General features: G+C 33.1%; 1 protein-coding gene across 1 annotated transcript in view; it reads left to right on the top strand.

The window, feature by feature from the left end:
- Positions 1–24,020, top strand: part of LOC140452438 (uncharacterized) — a 58,114-nt gene that overhangs the window by 21,346 nt on the left and 12,748 nt on the right. Inside the window, exons 6-8 of the mRNA XM_072546703.1 lie at positions 2,437–3,033; positions 10,854–11,027; positions 16,693–17,198. Of these exons, the coding sequence (XP_072402804.1) occupies positions 2,437–3,033; positions 10,854–11,027; positions 16,693–17,198 (1,277 nt within the window). The remainder of the gene's footprint in view (positions 1–2,436; positions 3,034–10,853; positions 11,028–16,692; positions 17,199–24,020) is intronic.

Genomic DNA, 24,020 nt, shown 5'->3' with positions numbered 1-24,020 from the left:
AAATCCACACTGAATGCGTGAAATCCATACTCAAAGACCACAAAAATTAAATGTATGGTCAGGTACTCAGTTAATTGGGTCATTTTTTATCGAAGGAAATTTAACGTCAGATAGTTACGAAATGTTACTTAGAAATGAAATTGCACCTACACTGAGAAACTTATTTGGGGCCAATTTTAATCAGATATGGTTTCAGCAAGATGGAGCTCCATCTCATCTTGGTGTAAATTTTCGGCGGTATTTAGATCAGATATTTTCTGGACGACGGATTGGTAGACGAGGTAGAATTGGAAGGCCTCCAAATTCACCTGATTCCAATCCTAAAGATTATTTTTATTGTGGATACTTGAAAAATTCAGTTTACAAAACTAAACCAGCAAGGCTTGCAGAGCTAAGGCAACGAATTATCGATGAATCTCGATTCTACCATCGATTAGGGTACTGTCAACTCACAAAATGGAGCACATTTTGAAAACTTGATAAAATAACCATTATGTTTGAAAAATGTTGTAATCTATCAATTGTTACGTTTTAATGTAGTTGAAAATAATTAGTATTAAAAAAAATTACAGACAATTAGTCGCTGCCAGACTTCTGTTTTATGTATTTAAGACCTTCCAGACTACATAAAATCATAAGTGTAACATATGGTTGAACTCATATTAAATAGGAGATTCAAATAATGACTGAACATACAGGATGATGAATTTGAAAAACCAAAGTTACTAATAATATAAGAGAAACGGCAAATCTGGCAACATTGCAAATATTAAATATGGAATCTCCGTATTCCAAAATAGGTGTACCTCAAATTTTGTACAATTATGACTAGCAATTTACGAGATAATTGGCCGTTTCCAGACTTTTGGGCCACTCTGTATATATATATATATATATATATATATATATATATATATATATATATATATATATATATATATATATATATATATATATATATAGTAAAAAATACGACCGTTGATTAAATTTGGAATATATTCAATGGTTGAATAGCAGAGGTTTTATCGGTCAATAATTGGCAAATAAAAGTCGTCAACTTTTATGCTTTTATGCTTTTTCTTTTTAAAAGCATCATCATATATGTGTATATATATATATATATATATATATATATATATATATATATATATATATATACACCAATGTCCAAAATTAACGCATCACCTAAAAAGTAACACAAGTTTGAAGCTAATTTTCTTCTGAACGAATAATTGGATTTTGATGATTACTCACATTATAGGTCTATTTCTAGTAAATCACTGTAGTAATGTTTTCTGAAAAATACCAACGTTTTTTTTGTATACATGGTGTAAAAATAAAGTTGTGTTTTTTCATCTTATTTTGCAACACCCTGTGGAATTTATTAGAAAGAAATGCTACATAAAATAGTTTGATCCTTTTTCAATATTTAAAAAGTAAAAAATTATGTCGATATCTCTATTAAAGATTATACAGAACTTTAAATGTAACAAGATTTTATTTAAAGCAAAGGAAACACTACTTACATAAACTTTATTGACATTTAATACAACCAAAACCTAAGAAAAAATAACCTAAATGATCTTAAAAATTCCCTCCTCCAAAAACACTTTATTAGCGATTATTTCCACCTCTACGTCTAATTACTTCTTCACAGCGATGAGGCATACTTAAAACCAAGCGGCGTATTTGGTCTTGACCAATTGCATCCCAAACTTCTCTCACCATGAATTATATGTCGTCAAGAGAGACAGATGGTGGTTGTCAGCTCCTGAGCTGACGATCAATAATATCCCACAAATTCTCTATGGGGTTTAGATCAGGGCTGCAGGGTGGCCAGTTCAGCATCAAAATCCAATTAAGGATATTGTTAAATTTTGGATATTGTTAACTCTTAGATAAAATTCATATTTTTTGACAAACCGCGTATATGATTAGAAAAAATTAATATCTGATGATTATATTCTAGGTTTTAGATCATTCAGAACTTTTTATAAAGAATAACTTTTTCCATAAAATTAAAAATAAAAAAGTTTGACATATGGTCCAATTAAGTCTGCACCATTGGAAAACTTTTTATTTTTAGTTTTATGAAAAAATGTTATTCTTTATAAAAAGTTCTGCATATTGTAAAATACAATCATCAGATATTAATTTTTTTATTGTTGTTTATTTTTCGATTAGGATTTTATTTACTGGTGTTATGACTTTATCCAAAACTATTCACCTCGACTTACATACATAGAAATTTATAGCATATCAAATAGTTGACTAAGGTATGCTATTACTCACTACATATTATTGCACGATTTATGTTGAAATTTTATGTACTTCTATTAGTCTATAAGTCAAATGCTTTTAGAAATCATATTCAGTTTCGCGTTTGAGGTTATAGTTAATATAAAAAAATTGTGTTAATCCTTTTATATATTTCAGTGGGATACAGGTAGACAGTACAAAGAAGAACCCGTAATATTAGATGGAGGTTTAAAAGAATTTGTGGAATGTTATCCATCGACAGTAGATAATTCCCATGTATTTCTAAGCCAGACTAATTGTGATATAGATGAGCTGCTTGATTTGGATAGTATAGTTTATCCAGAAGCTGGTTCAGTAGTGCAGATGAGATTAAAAATTCATGAAGTTCCAATATCCGATTCTGAAGAAGATATAGTTTTAGAAGATAAGAACGAATTTCATACAGAAGGACGCGAGGAAACATCTACTCCATCAGTTGATGCAATAGTCGAAAATTCGAGCAAATCCATTGAAGTAAACACAGTAGTCATGCCTCCCGTTAATAAAAATGCAATAAAACCGAATGTAGACGAGGCTTCGGTCAAAGAAATTTTAGATAGTAATAAAGCTGCGATGTTACTAATGGCCAGAAAAGCAGCCAAACCAACATTTAATACAGAAATTCCTAAAGCACCGCCAATAATAAGAAAGTCAGAACGTAAAGATGTTAAATCGCAGAATGGAATTCGTTCTATAGTTAAACCAATTGTGGATAGATCTTTTAAGCCAAATAATGTAAGTATTTAATTTCATATTATATATTATATTAGAAATAATTTAGAAGGTAGCACAGATAAAGTAACCTAATTATATATGAAATTTTATATTTGGAATGTTAAAAATTTTAATTTTGTTAAAAGTAAAATATGTTTTATATCACAGAAAACTGGATTTACCATAGAAGATGAGGTTTTATGTTTCACTCTCTTATATGGAAAGTCCATAATCCTCTGTTGGGTGTCGGAGATTATTTTCCACTCTTTTTCTATCCATTTCTTTTATTTGTGACGCTTTTTAGGAAAATCTCAAAGTCTTGTTATTATTTACTTTTTAACCGTTAAAATATGAGAGCAACGAGCTTCTTGTAACAATTTTTATAAAAATGCATATATGTTGACATCAATCTGATCAATATCCACTAGTTGAGTATTGATCATTACTACAAATCGTCTTATATTCAACCAACAAGAAAAACGTTAAAACCGTTCATATCCTTTTTATAATCCATATCGATACCAAGCTAGTGCGATATCATATCTTAAATTCGCCTTGGATTAAAAAATTACATTGTGATGTTATTTGTCAGCAATGAAATTGAACTAACATATACAGGGTGAGTTTTTATTGCGACGTTGATCGATAATTCCATTATGGTACAGAGGTACATATTATGTTCTAGTTTTCAAATTAAGTTTAATAGAAATCATTGACGGATATTCGGATACAGAGTGAACTCTTCTTCTTCTACTACTGGCGCTACAACCCTTTGTGGGTCTTGACCTGCTTAACAACGTTCTTCCATTCTGCTCTGTCGGATATTTTCTTCGCTACTGTCTGATGTTCATGGTTTTAAGATCTTTCTCTACATCTTTTATCCACCTTTTAGGGGTCTTTCTCTTGTCCTATTTGCTTGGGCTTTCCATCTCTGGATTACTTTTACAGTTCGATAACTTGGCATTCTTTATAAGTGGCCAAGCCAGTTTAGTCTTTGTGACTTTACAAATATAACGATATCTGTGCTCTGCATTAATTAATCCAGCTCATAGTTTATTTTTATTATTCACGAACCACCGCTACAATGGGTTGGTCCAAATATCTTTCTTAGTTTTTTGCGCTCAAATATTCTCAATTGATTTTCATTATCGGTTATAAGAGTTCACGTTTCACATCCATATGTAACCACTGGTCTAATTACTGTTTTGTAGATTCTAAGCATAGATTGATGATTCAATAACTTTTCATTAAGTCTTTGTATGCATAAAAGCACTTATTACCTTTAAGAATTCGTGCTTGTATTTCTTAACTGACATTTTTGCTGTTATTTATTATTGAGCCTAGGTAGGTAAAGGTGTAGACATATTCGTAGGTATGGTTGTCTACCTGCAGATTATCATGTCGCTTCGACTTTGTGCACTCCATATATTTTGATTTCCTTTAATTTATATTTAGACCAAATTCGGTGGCTTCCCGTTTCAAATCTATAGCTTTTTCACTCAATACCCTTCTATTACGGCTTATTATGGCAACGTCATCAGCATATGCACATATTTGAGTGGATCTTGTATTAATACAGCCGTTCATATCTAGTTTTCTGATATAGCTTCCAAAGTTTAATTAAAAAGTGCTGTTTATAAGGCATTGCCTAACTCCATTTTCAATATCAAATGCCTCTGTCATATCTCCATCTATTCTCACAATGCCTTAGGAATCCTCCAAAGTCATTTGTATAAGTTTAACAAACTTTTTCGGTATTTCTAACATGGATAGTTGTTTTAACATTTTTTGTCTATAGTTGACCTCTTTGGTCTGAAACCACATTGTTATTCACCAATTATTTCTACCGAAAATGATTCAAGGCGGCTGTATATAGTTCCTGATAATACCTTGTAGGCGACATTTAACACAGTTATATCCCTATAATTTTCGCAGAATCGTTTGTCTCCCCCTTGTGTATAGGAAATATAATTCCTATTTTCCAATCCTCGGGGATGACTTCTGGTGTCCATATGCGGCAGATTAGTTTACGGATACACTTCCATAATACATATCCACCATTCTTTGAATACTTCTGTGAAAAAGTTTGCTGTGAAATTGTTTAGTCCACGTGTATATATTATAGGGGTCGTTCAGATCGTTTTCACTGTATATATGAACAGTAAATTCATAGGTTCAAGTAAGCTCTGATAGTTTGGCAACTCTGCTATCATGCAGTATTATTCCAACACATAGTTTAAGCAGTTTATTCGGGCTCCTTCTTTTTGTTGTCATTGATACGCATTACAGTGTGTAACAGATATTGTATCCTACTAACTACACCTGCTGTTGGTAGGAACGTACTTCTTTATAAAAAGGTATATAGATACAAAAGGACTTGGGCTTATTATTTAATGGAATTTTCACTTGCATTGAAAATTTCATATTCTCTGTATTTTTAAAAATTAAATTTTTTTATCATAATTTTATTATTTTAATGCCGAATTACATGTTTTTTTTGCGGAAATTTCGTAATGTATTTTGTTAACATGAGTAAGTCTTTATACGTTTTATGTGAGAATCCGATTAATGAGAACTGCTTTTATTTCATTCATTGTTCTATATTTTGTATATAGCTTTTTTATTAGTTATATTTTGGTCTCATTTGTGTACTACATACGATATCTGGATAGAAGGTTATGTCAAAACAACAATAGTTAAGTGCTAAAACAGATATTTGTGTTAAAATGGGTAGTAGTGTTCATGCCAAAAAAGAAAAAATGGTTAATTTATCTAACAAGAATATACCACTTTCACCAATATTGCACACTTCTGAATGTTTTATCTCCTATTTAGGGGTAATAAGTAATCAATATAAGTAGAATTAGTGTCAAATTTGCAATGATCTTTATAAACAATAGCTTATTGACTATACTCTACATATTGAGCCCAAATAATTAAACCTTGTCCCTTCAGAAAAGAGCTGTTTGACAACTACCAGAAGGAAGTTCCTCTTAAGGATTCAGATGGAGAGGAGCAGCTTCTTTTTTTTTTTTGGCATGACAAGTTTTTCTGGTATATCTTACAAATGTGTTGATTTGGCCAGTTTTTCCTCGATTTGAGTAGTCATATAATGGGCTGGTATTCGTGGAGTGGATCTTACGAATCTAGACTTTGTTTCTTTCGTTCTCTGGCTACTTATCTTCGAATATTAGATAGGGTGAAAGCTACGATAGGGTACAGATTATGTATGGATGTGATTTTTAATGTAAACGTTTACGTAAACGTAAACTTATAACTAAATCTACGTGTCCAGTGTATGTTGGTATCACCCATACTGGCGAGATACACTTGGCAGCGGACATGGATGGCCTAACCACAGAAAAAGACATCGTCGAATCGGTGGAGAAATTTCTGGTAGGGAGGAAGTATGTGAAGTAGTTGGAAAAATAAGGACAAACAGGGGAGAAAGTAGAATTTGTTATGTGGAGGTAGATGAGGACATAGCCAGAAGACTTTTAGTGGCAGAAAGAATAAAGATCGGGATGGTACACGTGACGGTAAAGCAGATGGTGAAGGTAACACGATGCTATAGATGCCAAGCACATGGCCACATAGCAAGAGACTGTGAGGGAGAAGCAAAAGGGGGGTGCTGGAAGTGTGGGATGGAGGGTCATGTGCAATCCCAGTGTCAAAGCAACACTGTAAAGTGCTTTAATTGTGACGAGGAAGGTCATACATCTACGTCCACTTGGTGTCCCAAATTCAGGGGAATTATCAGAAGAGCAAGAGGTGAAGGTGGAAGAAGGGTAGGAGGATACTGACTGACTGACAAAATGGGGAATAAGTGTGAAAGAGAGCGTGTGTTAAGAGTGCTGCAAACAAATATTGGGACGGCTAGGCTAGCTCACGACCTCGCTGTGGTCTCCGCAATCGAAAAAGAAATTGATATTCTGATAGCGGCGGAGCCAAACCCCACGTTAGTTCGCAGTAGGGAATGGTTCGTGGATACGTCGGGCGTAGTAGGAGTGCGGATACTTAATAGAAAAGTGAGAGTATATATTGATACGCATGAGGGATTTGTGACGATACGTATGGAGGGAGTAAATGTGGAATGCTGCTACATTTCACCGAATTGTACAGTGGAGAATTATGAAAGTAGACTGGATGAGATTATGAATGACGTAAGATTATTGGGAAGAGAGTGTGTAGTGCAGAGAGACTTCAACGCCAAAGCGGCGGAGTAGGGTTCTCCCAGAACGACGCTTGCGAACAAATGCTTATGGAATGGATAGGAACTCTGGACTTAGTTGTCTTAAATAATGGTCGGGAACCAACGTTCGTGAGGGGAAATTCGCATTCATATATCGATGTCACCTGTGCCACACAGAATGTGGCGAGAAAAATTAGAGACTGGACCGTGCTGCCGGATGACACTGCTACAGAACACCCCTACATTGGCTTTTCGATCGTCGGAGTAGGGACTACCAGCTTGGAGTCATCAGCGAACCAAAAAGGAAGCAGAGGTGGAGATAGAACGGACAGGCTAGCGTTTGATGAATATTCTAGATGGTTGATAGAGAGGAGAAGATTCCTATTAGAATCTGTTTGAAACATTTGAACCTATTTGGAACAGATTCTATTTTTTCTTCAAGAGCACTGCTAGAGTCACTACTATCTGAAATAAAGTTTTCATCTTCGTCACTATAATCATCTACATGTCGACATATACTATTAGAGCCAAGAATAGTTCACAAACTCGAAGTGTATAAACAGTATAAGTTGAAGTAAACTGTTTTTACCAAATTAAAAGTTCATTTAACTAGTTGGGTTTAACATTTAACTAAAAAGACCAAATAATTTCATTTCATTTATATTACCATATTGACTTGTTCTATTGATACCAAGGTAAAGATATCCTCCATCTAATTCCAGGACGACACCTTCTTGTCTGGTTTGTCTAACCTTGTTTATGACGACATCCTCTCTTTCTCCTAGCTCTTCCCTTAACTCTTTTACAAGTTCAGCATAGGGCTTGTCCTTCGGTTTTGTGATGATTACCATCCCTTTCTTTTCTGTGGCTACTATTTGCCTTTCCTTAAGCGTTTTGTCGTATATCGTTGCCGTTACCTTCTTTCGTCTTGCTGCCCACTCTAGCACTTTTCTTGATTTTTCCACTCCTAGTGCTGCTGGTTCTGCTATCCCAATCTTTTCTCTATCCATTCTTTCCATACGGTCGAATAGCTTCCTTACTGCTGCCAAGAATTTAACAGCCATTGGTTCTTCTCCTCTCCTTTGTTTCAGCTTGTGGAGAAATTTTTTTGATGTCTTCTTTCTCCCATTTTCCTCTACTATGCATGTTATTTGAGACATAGTCCCAATTCTTCCATTTTCATCTTCTTCCACGTATAATCAGGGGAGGTCTGGGTACTTTGCACTAAAATCCCCCTTCATTCTTGCGTCACCAGCATCCTCTGTTATCAAGATTGCCACATCGTCCGGTGCCTCCAAAATTCCTCTTTTACAGATGGTTACTTTGTCATAAACCTCCTCTGGCCATTCTTGATCTAGTACTTCACTTATTTCCTCGGTGCTTTCTGCCGTATCCATTTTCTTATATAGTTCCTCAATCCTTTTTCTTTGTAATTCTGGGTTCTCTTCCCAATTTACTTCTACCTGGGTCCCTACGCACCTCGTAGTTGTTGCTACAGTTGCGTCCCTATTGTTATTACGCATCTTCTTATTCCTTCCCTTTTTTCAATATCCTCTGTAGCACTATACATTAACTCTCTAATGTTTCTTTCCATTTCGCACCAAATCTGCCGTACCTTGCAGCTCCCTGTTTGATCTCGTTCTTTGTATTTGCCACCGCCTTTGTTAGGTTCACTAACTCGTCGATGCATCCCTTCATTTTTGACATTCCTTTCTCTGTTTCACTTCTTTTTAAATTGATCTTACTTTCATTTTTATTTCCACCAGCTCCTATGTCTTTCTCTCCGTGCGATTTTCTTTTCTTTTTTCTGTTAATGTTGGTCGTCCATTCACCCTCGTTATTACTATCCCCCGTTTCGTTTTCACTGCCATTCTCCTCCACTGTTTCACCTATGTCCCCGTTTTCCCCTTCGTTCTTCTCCTTTGGCTCATCATTTTTCTCCCCCCGACTGTCCTTTTCTTCCTCTTCCGTTAATGTCGCCAGCCTCTCTTCGCCTATATGCTCCATAGACTCTCCTACCCCTATGCTTACCTTCTTTTTTATTAAATATTTTTCCATTTTTCTTCCCACGAGTTGGGGGTCGATTCTTCGGTCCAGCGGAGCAGTGCGCCTATACTCCGCCAAGGCTATAATCCCCTTCGTTTCGCCTTCTCCTTAGGGCATCGCTTAAGACCTACTTTTCCCCTTGGGTCACGCACCTCTTCGGCACGATGGTGTTACACCTTGAGGTTAGGGTGGCGATATATTAGAATGATGCATAGCCGCCTGTTCTATGCATATCCATTTGTTCTCAGTGGTTTTTTCCACTGGTTTTTGTATTAGTGGAGGTTTTCTCCTCTGGTATTGGTTTGGATATCAGGACGTGTTTGATGGGTAGGGGTGGGTGTAGTATGATAGTTGGGGGAGAAGCAGGAGAAGCCATGAAGGTATTCTACTTGAGCGGCCGGCTTTCACACGGGGATACATGTATTTATAAAGAATTATTATCGCTACCACCAAAGTAACCCTGTACTCCAAAGTGTTTCCGAAGTAACTCTGTACTCGGATACATGAGGTGGTCAGAACAAAAATTCACATGTTGCTATGATGTTTTTAGTAGCAATGCAAAATAACACTAATTTGGAAGTTATTGATCATAAAATCATGGTGGGTGGACAGTCATATAGAATGCGATATTGATAAAATGGATTGATCGAAAAGCAAAAAAAGGTTAAGTGTTCCAATTGGCAATCCGCACGACTGGTATCAGCTTGTAAGAAGTACAGGAAAAAGAAGAATTACAATGTTATAGAACTTTACCATGGGGATTTCTTAAATTTTTCAGATCTTTTGAAAAGTCTTATGCGTGAAAAAGATACAAGAGGAAATCCTTTCAATTGGCTTGATGTGAACTGGTTTCGTTATACGAGAGAAAAGAGAATTATTCTTTATAATACATCACTTGATGAAAAAGAGGCATTTCTGACGCTAAGTGTACTATGTAGAGGACAAACTAATTCTAGGTTGGTACCCATCAATTTGTATAAAAGCACTCTTGTTATATCAGTGCAGAAGAAAAAGAATACTTTGGATCTTCTTCCTCTGATAAGTCCAGTATTTCACGATTTTTATAAAAAATTAAACACAACTGATGCTGCTCATGTGATTACAAATAATGAAGATTCATCTGACGCAAAGTAATACTTTTCTCAGTTAAGGGACGTAGCTATTGGTCTGCCGAAACCGTATTAACATTATTCCTATGTTTTTATATGTTTTTTTTTATAAATATTGCATAAATATGTTTTATTTTTTAATAAACAACAGCTTTTTTGGGCTGAACAAAATAGTATAAGTCATCTGGTACGTGTATTAGTCACATTTTTATTGTAATTTCCATTTATTAAAAAATATATAATATTATATATATATATATATACTTTGTTTAAGTTTAGTATTTACAAAATAAAATAGGTAAATATAACAATTCTGTATACTACGATTTAGGAGATGTGACAACTAATTAGCTTCAGAACAAAATAATTTATCGTTTTTTGCTTCTCCTGAAAAGTTGACTAAATTGACTTATACTTCTTTTACCGAGCACCGTAGATATAATTATAAACAATGTTAAATTTGTAAAGATCTTATATATATCTTATAATTTCAGAGAATTGGAGATGGTTTTACAGGTCTTAAAAATGTTAGGAATATTTGTTACATGAACTGCCTATTGCAGTGTTTGAAAGTTATACCTGCTATCAAATTGTCTTATGTGACTACAGACAGATATCTTTCATATACAACGCGAAAACCACCGAAGATTAACCATCATCTTGCAGCAGTAAGTTGTTTTACTTTTTTTTACCAAAAGCATAAAACTAACACATTTTTATAAAATCTTTATTTAGATATAGTTGGATTTTTTAATTGGGAATCAGATTATTAAAAATTTTACTTATTCAATTAGGTTGTCAGATTTTTTATATGATTTTTCTCAAAGCCTTCTTTCAGTGCGTCATTAACTATGACTTCATATAACGTATTGGGTGTTTCGAGAATTATTTCATGTATTATTGACGAACCTAACAGATGCCAGAATCGTACTTTACCTACAGGTGAAAATTATGGCAAATTTATAAATATGGAAACATTTAAAAATGACAATTAACCGATCCATTTATTTCTTTTTAATAATAGTATATAATACAAGCATAGTTAGTTCGTTTTCTAGTTATACAATGAAATAATTTACCGTCATTTTTTGTAAACACAAAAAAGACTGTTTTTAAAAATGTTTATTAGGTAACTAATATAACTCTCGAAATCTTATTTCTTTTAATTTGGGCTAGATAGTCCATCTATGAATGCCTGTATGTCAATTTGTTCCAGAAAATCTTTAGGTGCTTGAGTGTACACCAAATGCAATAATCTTTTGATATTGAACTTTCAGTTCGATATCAAAACTTTGATGACTTTGAAAAACTTACTTAGATGCTCCTGGCCATATCTTGGCTCTAAAGCTTGAACGAGAGAGGTATAACTGGGTGCATTCTGGGGAAGAAATTGCTAGATGTTTACTGGCTGTTCTCGAAGTGACACTACCAAGGAAGCTGTCATTTCTTTATCAGTCCAGCCAACTGCCCTAGTGTGGTGTTAAAATTTTGCTAGTTCTAATTCTACCTGGTTCAATTATGGAACATGATGAGGCTGTCTGTTCAGATTCAACGTTAGCTACTGAAATAATATTAGATAAAGAAGCTTGGATATTAATTTTTCTTTCTAACTCAACTATTATTTGTCTTTCTCAATTAGATTTTAAATGGTTTTGTTGTTGTTTTAATTCGTTTTGATGATTTTGATTTTGTAAATCGGTTTTTAAATTATTTTGTTGATGTACTATTGTTCTTTCTACTAGTAATTTGAGTTACTTCTAACTGAAAATTTTCGAGAATTTGAGACAAAATGTTTATTATTTCTACCTCTACTTTTCTACGCCTCTCCTTCTCTACTTGTCTACGCTTCTCTTCCTCTTCTTTCATTTTTAAAAATCAAAAAAATTTCTTTATTAAATTCAGTGGATCTTGTATTTATCATTAAAAATTGCTAAATATCTCTTTTATCCCACCGCTGTCATTAATGTTACACTTCTTGAAAATCAATTTTATAACACCAACAATATTACAATAGTTAATTCAATGACAACTATGACATTAAAATACTATTGTTATTAAACTGTCAACTTTCTTTGAATATATATATATATATATATATATATATATATATATATATATATATATATATATATATATATATATATATATATATATATATATATATATATATATATATATATATATATATATATTCTGAAATTCCAGACTTTATTACTAGACATTTCAGGATTTTTCGATGGCATCTTGAATATTCTAGAATTTCAATACTTTTATATTTTTCATTTTGTATGTGGGATAAATCTTCGGAACTTTGGTAACAATATTGTAACGATTGTCCTTGAACTAACCCAAACCGTGCCATTTTATGATAAGTGTTGAATATTTGGTATCGCTGTGACAGCGGTAACTTGAAGATTAAAAACGGACAGGACCACATAATCTAGAATAGTAAGAAGATTCTAGAAGCCTTTTGAAAGAATATTCTAGACTAAATGTTAATATATAAAGGACTCGACATGACATTAGGAGCAGGTTATTGGAAGGTGACTTAAGTTGTACCAAAAACGTTGGTAAAATTTAATTTGCGTTTGAGTTTTAGCTGAAGTAACGTTGGAGTTGGGATTAGTAAGTGTCCACATTTATGTGGATACAGGTGCGGTGGAGATGAGAATAATTGTAACAAAATTATGCTTTCTATATATTGGAAAGATAACTAAGATATAACAATATCAAAAAATGTCCTTCTAACGAAAAACAAAAGAAAATTAGAAATTTTATGGTTCAACAAAAAATTACTTGGAAGTAAAATTATTTTGTGAAAATTCCCTTTCTGGACTCACCAGTCTCAACTCTTTATCTATTCTAACGATGAAAAAGAATTTCCTGTTCTCCCAAATAATAGAAATCTTGGCCCAACTCAGCCAGCTGCAAAAATAAAAATCTCATTTTTACACAGTCAAACTTTAATGTGAATAATAGTTTAAATGCTCACTCAGGAAAGAAAAGAAAAGCAAACTCCCCTATTTTACAATCTTCGGCTCATAAACCCATGTTCCCTTTGATTTTTGGACGTTCCCTAAATTTGCCAGCTACCTCTTACACATAGATCAATATCAGCACAAAAACGAACTAGCAAAATATCTAGCAGTCGAATAACGGGCGAATCCATCACTTATTTTATAATACACTTTTTACAAAATGCTCATACAGAACATAAAAACTTTAGACAACAAAATTATTATTAAAATAAGTGGAAGAGCTATTGTGTTTTTCTCCCTGGTCCACTTTTTCCACATACTTTACCCTAAAGAACGAGTTGTAACATGCCATATCTCTGCTCATCAGCATCATTGGTGCTACAGTCATAAAGTAGAGCCCATTGCCAACCGTTGCCGGTTTGCTGCATATATTTTTCTAGCATCATCATCTACACCATCTTTTCACCTAAGTTTTGGCTTGCCGTTTCATCTATTTTCCACGTCCTTTATGCCACAGGCTGTGACATAAAAATTCGTCTAGGATGGTTGTTCTACTGTGATCTTGCTAGATGTCCTATTTTTATGAGAGAAAATTCTTCTTTACAACCAGACCTTTTTTTGTATTTGTGGGATATCTCATAGTTGTACCTCCTTCTCCAAATACCGTTTTTACATATGCCACCGAGTATTCCTCTCAGACTTCTTCGTTCAAATATAAGCAAGAGGTTTTGGAGGTGGCCTATGTTTCCAATCCATATGTCAGCACGAGCAGTATAAGGGTTTTGTAGATTGTTATTTTTGTTTTGTGGTTCAAGTTTCTACCTTTTATGTGTTTAAGCAGCCCAAAATAGCACCTGTTTGCCAGAAATATTCTCCGTTTGATTTTTTCTGTTATGGAGTTGTCATTGGTCATCAAGGAGCCTAAATATGTGAATTATTCAGTTTCAATACCAGAATGTACAGGCACCCATAGTAAATTTACCTTCTTTTTCCGATCCGGATCAGATTGTGAAGACAGTTTCAAACTAACTTGGGATCAATTTGATTCGATTCCAGTGCTTGGAATGCCCGCTATCCGATATAATTTTTATAGATCTGCCCATGCAGTTAATCTTTTCTTTTATTTCCCGCCTGTCTTCTTGTATCACGGTTTCGAATTTGATTTCTAATTCCTCTAAAATTTCTTTCATTCTTTTTTCTTTTTTCTTGTTCTTCCATTTGTTTTTTATTCTTCATTTTTTGTTCTTTCATTTCTTACTTCATTATTTTCAAACATCCTTTTATTTCCCTTTCATACTTTTTCTATTTTCATTGTTTGTTTGGGTTCTTTCATAGCTTGTTTTGTTTCTCGTTGATTTTGTTCCATTGCTTGTGATTGTAATTGCATAAGTTGTAAAATTTTTTCTATTCCCGATTTCTACTGACTTTCTGTTTCCATAATTGTTGTTTCTAAAATTACTTCTTGTTTTTATTTTCTTCTCCCATGCATTTCGTTTTTTTTTTCTAATTCTTTTTCCCATAAATCACTATACGACAAAACTATAGGATTCGTATCCCCGCCAAATAATTCGATTCCCATTCGTCCCTTCGTGGAAAGAGGTTAGTAAACGACTTTTCAAATTATACTCGGATTGCATTGCCTTTTGTACCATTTCCAACTCTGGGTGATTTTTAATTATCTCTACAGCCTCTTGCTCTGATTTCCGGTATCTGATTAGCCTTCTGTATGTTGCTACCTTTGCGTTCTTTTCCATCTATATATGTAATGGGGAGAGGTCAACTATGATCTCTAAGGAGGCGTTGGGGTAGTCCACATCGCTCCTGTTATGATTAAGCAGGCTTGTTGAAGCTTATTCAGTTTCTCTTTGGTAGTCTTTTGTTTCACCATATTAGTGCCCCATAGGTCTGATTAGAGTCATATATAGCCAGTACATCTATTTGGGGTTCATACCTCATGTTTTCCCACGTATCCTTCGACGTGTCCTAAGGGAAAGCGTTTTTTGTTAGTTATTCTTTTCAAATGGGCATTCCATGAAATCCGCTGATAAACTATTACTCCTAGGTAGTTGACCTCATTCGCCTTTTTGCCAGTTTCTCCATACAGAGCGGGTATCCAGATTTTATCTGGGTTAGGTCTCCTTGTGAAACTGACTACTACTGTTTTATTAAGATTGACAGAAAGTTTACCATGTCGTACCACCTAGTAAGAATATTTAATGTTCGTTAGAGCGTGCTGAATAGAACATTACCATATTTTCCTCTTACCAGCATTGCCTTGATCCAGTTACATACGATAGTGGATATCTTTTTTGTTGCTGCTGCATGATTAAGAGAATTTGTTACTGCATTATTAAATGCGCCTTCTATATCTAGAAGGCGGTTAATACAATCTCTTCATTATTAAAGGAGTGACTGATTTTCTGAACTACTTCTTCCAGTGATGTCTTGATATGCATGCTGGTTGCTATTGGAAGAATGATGCCTCAATGGCCCCGCATTACTATGTCTATCAAGAATTTTTCCTATGGTCTTAAACAGAAATGATTGCGTAGTGTAAAGATCTGCTTAATAGTCAAATATCTATGTATAAAACCTGCTTAAACCTTGGTATAGGGTTTCAATTTCTCATGCAAATTCTTCTTCTTCGCGTGCCATATCAGAATTATCCGACGTTGACGATCACCATGCAAATTATGTGATAATATCTGGTATTAAGAGGATGTTATTAAGAGGATTATTCCTCGGTAGTTATAGCATTGTAGTTGATTACCCTTTTTCTGCAACAGGAATATTAAGTATATACTCTAGTTCTCAGCAGTTTGTTCCTCAGCACGTATATGGTGTTTAAGAGGATTATTCCTCGATATTTATAGCTTTGTACTTGGTTCCCCCTTTTGTGCAACAAGCATATGAAGCCTAGGCTACATATCCCTGGCGTTTGTTCCTCAGACCAAATTTTACAAATTCTATTGCGCGTGACATTGGTAATCTATTGTCCGTAGACATTTAAACTTCTGGTCAGCATGACAAAGCTGGGATTATCAATGCCCAATAGGTAGATAGCTTTGAAAGATACAAAGATGGTTTGAATTATTGTAATTTGAATATCTTTAGACTTGAAACTACTACTTCATAACATAATGCAAGGCAAAATCGAAAAAGGAACTGGGCCGTAGAAAAACATGATGGGTGCTTTGGAAGAATACAAATAAGTTGTTCAGGTCAGTGGAAAATAGGTTTAAGATGGCATTGATGTCTGAATCTCCAGTTGGAAACGTGTTAAAGTTGCAAATGCTTTGCTTTTTCGTTTGTATGTGTTCACCATTTATTTTATGCTAATCGATGATTTTTTTAGGTGCTCAGAGAACTTTGGGGTGGAACGTTGTATTCTCAAAAAACTTTTTATATATCCCAATTCAAGAATCGAATATGTGAATTTGCTCCAGTATACGATAAGGGTACTCATGAGGACTGTTTCGAATTTTTCATATTTCTTTTTACTGCAGTTAGTGAAGATTGCTCAGCTGATTTACCTCGAGAAATGATGACTGAGAGCGAAAAAGCATGGTACGGTCAGCTTCAAGGCAGATCTTCGTTTTGGATTGACAGCTTTTATTTTCAACTAAAAAATTTAAAAGTATGTTGCAATTGTCGCAAAGTCAATCCGACTTATGATACCGACAGTCTTTTGTTGTTATCTGTACCCAATAAATCGTGCCATCTTCAGGATATGGTTGCTGATTATCTAAAGGAAGTTAAACTGACTGATTTCTCTTGCAATAATTGTAAATTCACGGATACCATAATTAATAAAAAGGAGTTAACTGTAGAACCTGAAATACTCGCCATTGTGTTGAAAAGGTAAGTTTGCAAAAGTTTTATATGAACCTTAAATTACCTTACGTTTTCATGCTCATCTTCTTCCATTAGTATTTGTGATAAATTATTTTCATCTTTTATTATGTATGCTCTTTTTACATCTCGAGGAAATCTTCTAAGACAACGAACGGTTAAAAATGACTGGATGACACAAGACATCTTAGATCTAATGGACGTTCGGAGGCAGTACAAATTCATAAATAGAGAAAAATATAGTGAAGTAGATAAAGAATTCCGAAAAAGGATGAAAGTAGCAAAAGACCGATGGCTACAAGAATCCTGTTTAGAAATTGAGAAACCGGAGCAACATCACGACAGTGATTTTAAAAATTTTAATTATCTCCGCTTCTATTCAACCAATTTTGATTGTTTTTAAATTGAGGTCTTGCGGGCTAAAAAATCAAATATCGTATTTGCAATTAATAAAATTTATAAGTCCTTTAAACAACCAAAAATTATTGTAATATATCGTAAAACGGTACAATAAATAATTATCATTATTATAAATTTAAAGAAAATTTTAAACTTTAAAGAATATATGTATATATATATATATATATATATATATATATATATATATATATATATATATATATATATATATATATAAGGAAGGACAGTTAAGATTTGATTTCACGTACAGTGCGTCTGTATATCCGCTTATAAGTATTTCATCCTAAAACCGCAGATTATCTGTGCGCAGGCACAGATTAAAGCAGAAATCCGAATTTGGTTTCGACAATTAGTTTCCGGATTTATGATCAGATGTCGCTATTGCGTCCATATCGAAGAGATTTTACTGTTACCACGATAGGAAACATTGTTTTCTCGTTCAGAGCGTTTGTAAATAGAAGCTCCGTCGATTCCTTTTAGGGTGAAATACGTATAAGCGGATATACAGACGCACTGTACGTGAAATCAAATATTAACTGTCTTTCCTTTTATCTCGGTATACTCTTTATGAGTACTAGAAACCAATTCGCTAAGGATTTTTGCTTAGTTGAGGAGATATGTCGTGGAATGCAATTTTAGATTCCCTATGTATCTAATTACATCTTTATCAACGTCTGTTTTGCCTTGCAATTCTCAGAAGGCATAGATTAAAGCAGAAATCTGAATTTGGTTTCTACAATTAGTTTCCGGATTTATATATATATATATATATATATATATATATATATATATATATATATATATATATATATATATATATATATATATATATTATGAAAAATTACGGAATACAATGAGTAAAATTCATTTAAAATTGTGATTTAAAATTATAAAATTTATTTTACTGATAGCTATAAAAGAATAACAGCAATAAAAATCTGTTTTTAACTCAATTTTTATTATCTTACCACTTCGATCATATGCGATCATAAAATCCGGGTCACCTTGAAAATCACCGATATTTCATTTTTAACGAGCTTTATCGTAAATAGTTATAAGTATAACACAAATACAAACTGATTCATGTTTTGCATGTTTCTGAGAATTGTTGTCAGCTTAGGGGTTTCCTTTGTAACAAAGAATTCCAATAGTGCCGATTTAGTGGAAAAGTACACACTTCCCAAAATGAACGGTACCTGTAACTGCCGCTTGTTTTAAATGTCTTATTTGTTCTTCGACTTTCTTTTTAAACGCAAGGAACAAACGTTTTTTATTCCCACCATTAGTGTTTATTAGTTACAACAGTCAGGAGAAGACTTTGTTCTTCTGGACTATCTTCTCGGGTAATGGGTACAGGACCGCCACTTTGCCGGGCGCATCGAGTTGCACGACTAGCTTTTGCTAATATATTCGACAATACGTGCATTGGCTAATTAATGATTGGAGCAAAGTGTTTTTCTCAGATTTATCCCGTTTATGCCTAACTGGATCCGATGGACGTTTAAGAGTTTGGAGGAGAACCGGTGAACGATTTTCACAAGCTTGCATTGCTCCAAGAATGACATTTGTTGGAGGTTCCGTCATGGCTTGGGGAGGTATATCTTCCGACTTCCGCACAGAATTAGCCTTCATCGAAAATGGGTCCTTAACTGTACGAAGGTACATTACGGAGATTTTGAAAGAACATGTTATGCCCACTATGGCAGGGCTTGGAGAAGACGTCGTTTTTATGTAGAACAACGCGCGACCGCACGTTGCTAGGATCAGTATGCAATACTAGGACGAGGTTGGAATTACGAGGTTACCCTGGCCAGCTAGGTCTCCAGACCTGAATCCCATCGAACATCTCTGGGACGTTTTGAAAAAACGTATTCAAACCCATACACCTCCTCCTAACAACGCACAGGAGCTTAAGGATCTGTTAGTGAGAGAGTGGAATAACATACCACAACATGTAATTCGGAGAAAAATTGAGAGTATGCCCCGTCATCTGCAAGAGGTTATTAGATCAAGGGGAGGCAATACACGATATTAGTCATTGAAATTTCACTGATGTTTTACCACGTTCTGTATTTTCCCTTTTTTTTACGTATATCTGTTTTATCAACAATTTGGTTTGTTTTCTGCTTTTTCAATAAAAACAATAAAAAACCGTTTTTTTTTTCTTTCACAACAAACATTGATGACAAATAAAAAATACATTAGCCCCTTAAAAAAAGGTTATTACTGCACCAGAGGCAAATTACCGCATTGATCGACGATGAAGACGTAGTGAAAAAGAATACGATTCTCAGCAAAACTAAAAAACCTGGAGTGGAATATTAAATAATATAATGGAATACAATTTAATTATAATAGAACTAATCAAAGTTTTTTTGTATTATTGAAAGTATTTATTTTAACTGAGGTAAAAACCGGTTTTTTTGCTTTTATATATATATATATATATATATATATATATATATATATATATATATATATATACAGATTGAACGAATTTAAAACGGAACATACGAAATCAATGTATTTCGGCTCAACTCCGCTCTAGGTGGTTGGCCAACAAAAGGTTGTCAAATAATTATTATATTATAAAAATCCAATACTTCAGCGGGCTGCTGGATTCGGAACTCATTCAAGAACAAGTCAAACCTCCACCCAAATAGGTTGCCTAGAATCACTGAAAAAACTAGACTAAACAAGCAGTTATTATGCTGTCAAACCACTTATCGCTTCCTTATAGTCCAAGAGATAGAGCCGAAATTTTGAATTGATCAGTAATATGACATTTCTCTATTGGAATATATTCATTGTAACTGGGTTAAGACTTTGCCTTACAGGCGGACGCCCCTCGTGGTACAGGGGGTGGCTATACAGGGATAAAATTGTCATTTTTTTCGGAAAAATTAACGATCGATAATATGGCTAAAAATTTGCCCAGAGTAAGATCTTGGTATAACTAGACGAAATCCCAAGGGGCGGACGCGAGAGTAGATACATAAGGTGTGACGGACAGGGGTGAAATTGCAATTTTTTGGGGAAAAATTAACGATAAGTAATATGTCCGTCATTTTCATGGCTCATTATTTAGCCCCTAAAAACTTTAAATCCAAAAGGGCGGACAGCTGGGTTGGTACAGAGAGCCACAAAACGGGGTCAAATGTACCACTTGCCTGCGCATTTTAGGTCTCGGTAACAATTTTCAAACTGATTTTATTATGATATTTTTATACCGATTAATTTGAAAATTTGTATGCTCACTTCTGTTACTATTCTGAGAAGCGTCAAGTAGAGTTTTCCTCAAAATTTTCCAAAAAAATTTCCGTAAATGAAAATTTTCGTAATTTTTTGAGGTAAAATCTAATTTGTAGAATCCTTTCGATTTTCTGTAAGTTATACCATGATTTTTTCCAAAAATTTTCAAACCATTTTTCCGATAAGAAAAAAAAATTGAGAAAAACTTTTCTAAAACATTTGATAAAACTCTACGTCATCGTCTGAATCTTTTATAGAATATTTTGTAGTATTAAAATGATATTATGATAATGTTTTTTTCCAAACTAAAGTCATATTTACTTTACAAATCACATTTTTTTCTTAAATATAAATATTTTACGAATTAATTTTTAATTGAATAAATGTTTGATATTTCATATTTTATTAAATTAAAGTAATTTTATAATGTTAATTATTAAATATTTTTTGTATAACAAATAGTAATTTTACTAATTTTTTATTACAATAAAAAGGTTTTTAAATTTATATTGTATAAATAATGATTGTTCAGATATAAGAAAAATTTGATTTATTATTACATTAATAATCAAATAATACAAAATATATTATTTCTATTTATCAATAGATAAAATTCAATTTGTAGAATTCCTTTAACATTTTACAAATAATTATTAATAAAAATCAATTTAATAGTGGAATTACCAATTTTTTAAGTTTTGAAATTTACTTTGTAGATATTTTCAATATTTTTTTTTAACTTTTAAATTGATTGAATTTTTTTTTCATTAGTTAATTATAATTTTACAAATTCTGTTTTGACATTAATTTTGCATCATTATTATTTTAAAATATTAAAATAATAATGATGCGCGTTCATTTAGATCAGTAATTCTAGACGCATGCGCTAAATGTAATAAGTATCAAGATGCTTTTATTCAACTTGGTGAAACTGACTTCGATTGTAATGAAGTTTTTGAAACCTTAGAAACTTTTGTATGTCACTTATATGGAACAGGACTGACGAGAACAATTCCAAAAAGAAAAGTAAACGATGTCAGATTTTCACTATTTAACCGGCAGTATAAGTTGCATGATGTGAACGAACCTTAAAAAAAAACTAAAAAATTTCGATGCTTCAAGCTTACCACCATGTCAAGATGAATTACACCAACATCTACTGCGAGCTCATTATATTTCAAATATTTGGACAAATGCTCATAAAAAACTACCAACAGAATTGATTGTTGAAGAACATGGTTGGGAGTTTGAAGATGAAACATATAAATTCAAATGGTTTAGTGGACCTCAGATGCCAGAATCAGTTCGAGAAGTAGTGATTGAAAATGAAGCAGATAATGAATGTGATATTATTGAAAGTGAAAGTGACGAAGATGATGAATGTAATGACATCAATGAGAGTGAGAAAAATGACGAAATTTAAAGTTTTTCTAATAATTTTTTTTTTCTTATCGGAAAAATCGTTTGAAAATTTTTGGAAAAAAATCATGGTATAACTGACAGAAAATCGAAAGAATTCTACAAATTAGATTTTACCTCAACAAATTACGAAAATTTTCATTTACGGAAATTTTTTTGGAAAATTTTGAGGAAAACTCTACTTGACGCTTTTCAGTATAGTAACAGAAGTGAGCATACAAATTTTCAAATCAATCGGTATAAAAATATCATAATAAAATCAGTTTGAAAATTGTTGCCGAGACCTAAAATGCGCAGTCAAGTGGTACATTTGACCCCGTTTTATGGCTCTCTGTACCAACCCAGCTGTCTGCCCTTTTGGATTTATAGTTTTTAGGGGCTAAATAATGAGCCATGAAAATGGCGGACATATTACTTATCGTTAATTTTTCCCCAAAAAATTGCAATTTCACCCCTGTCCGCCACCCCTTATGTATCCACTCTCGCGTCAGCCCTTTGGGATTTCGTCTAGTTATATCAAGATCTTACTCTGGGCAAATTTTTAGCCATATTATCGATCGTTAATTTTTCCGAAAAAAATTACAACTTCATCCCTGTATAGCCACCCCCTGTACCACGAGGGGCGTCCGCCTGTAAGGCAAAGTCTTAACCCAGTTACAATGAATATATTCCAATAGAGAAATGTCATATTACTGATCAGTTCAAAATTTCGGCTCTATCTCTCCGACTATTAGGCAAGCTCCTCTTTCCTTTAAAGGAGACTGATAGTTGAACGATATTTTATACAATGTTTATCACCGGGTATGGATTTATTTTTGTCCAAGTTTTATATTGGTCCACTATTTCAAATGCAGTTCAAACAGATATATATTAAATTGTATGTTCTGTTTTAAATTGGTTCAATCTGTACATATATATATATATATATATATATATATATATATATATATATATATATATATATATTATACTTATATATATATATATATATACTTATATATATATATATATACTTATATATATATATATATATATATATATATATACTTATATATATATATATATATATATATATATATATATATATATATATATATATATATATATATATATATATATATATATATATATATATATATATATATATATATATACTTATATATATATATATATATATATATATATATATATATATTAAGCCCTTTTCTCTTTTCGGATTGCCGGATTGTTGCAGTTCTTTTAATATCGTCGCTCCAGCACATTTGCGTTTAGCTCCATTTCAGTTTAGCTGCCTGTTCGACAGCATCTTTTACTTTTGTTCTATTACGAATATCTTCATTGGTTTTATGGTCTTTGAGTGAGATACCCAGCATCTGTCGTTCCATAGCTCTCTGAGTTTTTGTGATCTTCTCCATGTTTATTTTAGTGAATGTCCAGGTTTGAGCTCCATATGTAAGTACAGGTAGGATACAGGAATTAAACACTTTGGTTCGCAGTCTTTGGGGTATATTTTTATTTTTAAGTACGTATGAGAGTTTTCCGAATGCTGCCCATCCCATTTTTACACGTCTGCTTATTTCGGTAGTCTGATTTTCTTTGCTTACCTTGACATTTTGACCCAGATATGTATATTCATCTACGTGTTCTATCTCTGTCCCTTGGATGTTTATCATAGGTTTGTCATCTTTGTTTGACATTATTTTAGTTTTGCTGAAATTCATTTTCAGTCCTTTTTTTAGG

This window comes from Diabrotica undecimpunctata, chromosome 10 (genome assembly GCF_040954645.1).
Source record: "Diabrotica undecimpunctata isolate CICGRU chromosome 10, icDiaUnde3, whole genome shotgun sequence".
Taxonomy (NCBI): Eukaryota; Metazoa; Arthropoda; class Insecta; order Coleoptera; family Chrysomelidae; genus Diabrotica; species Diabrotica undecimpunctata.
Note: the sequence above shows the minus strand (reverse complement) of the source record. Positions and strands in the feature narration are given on the sequence as shown.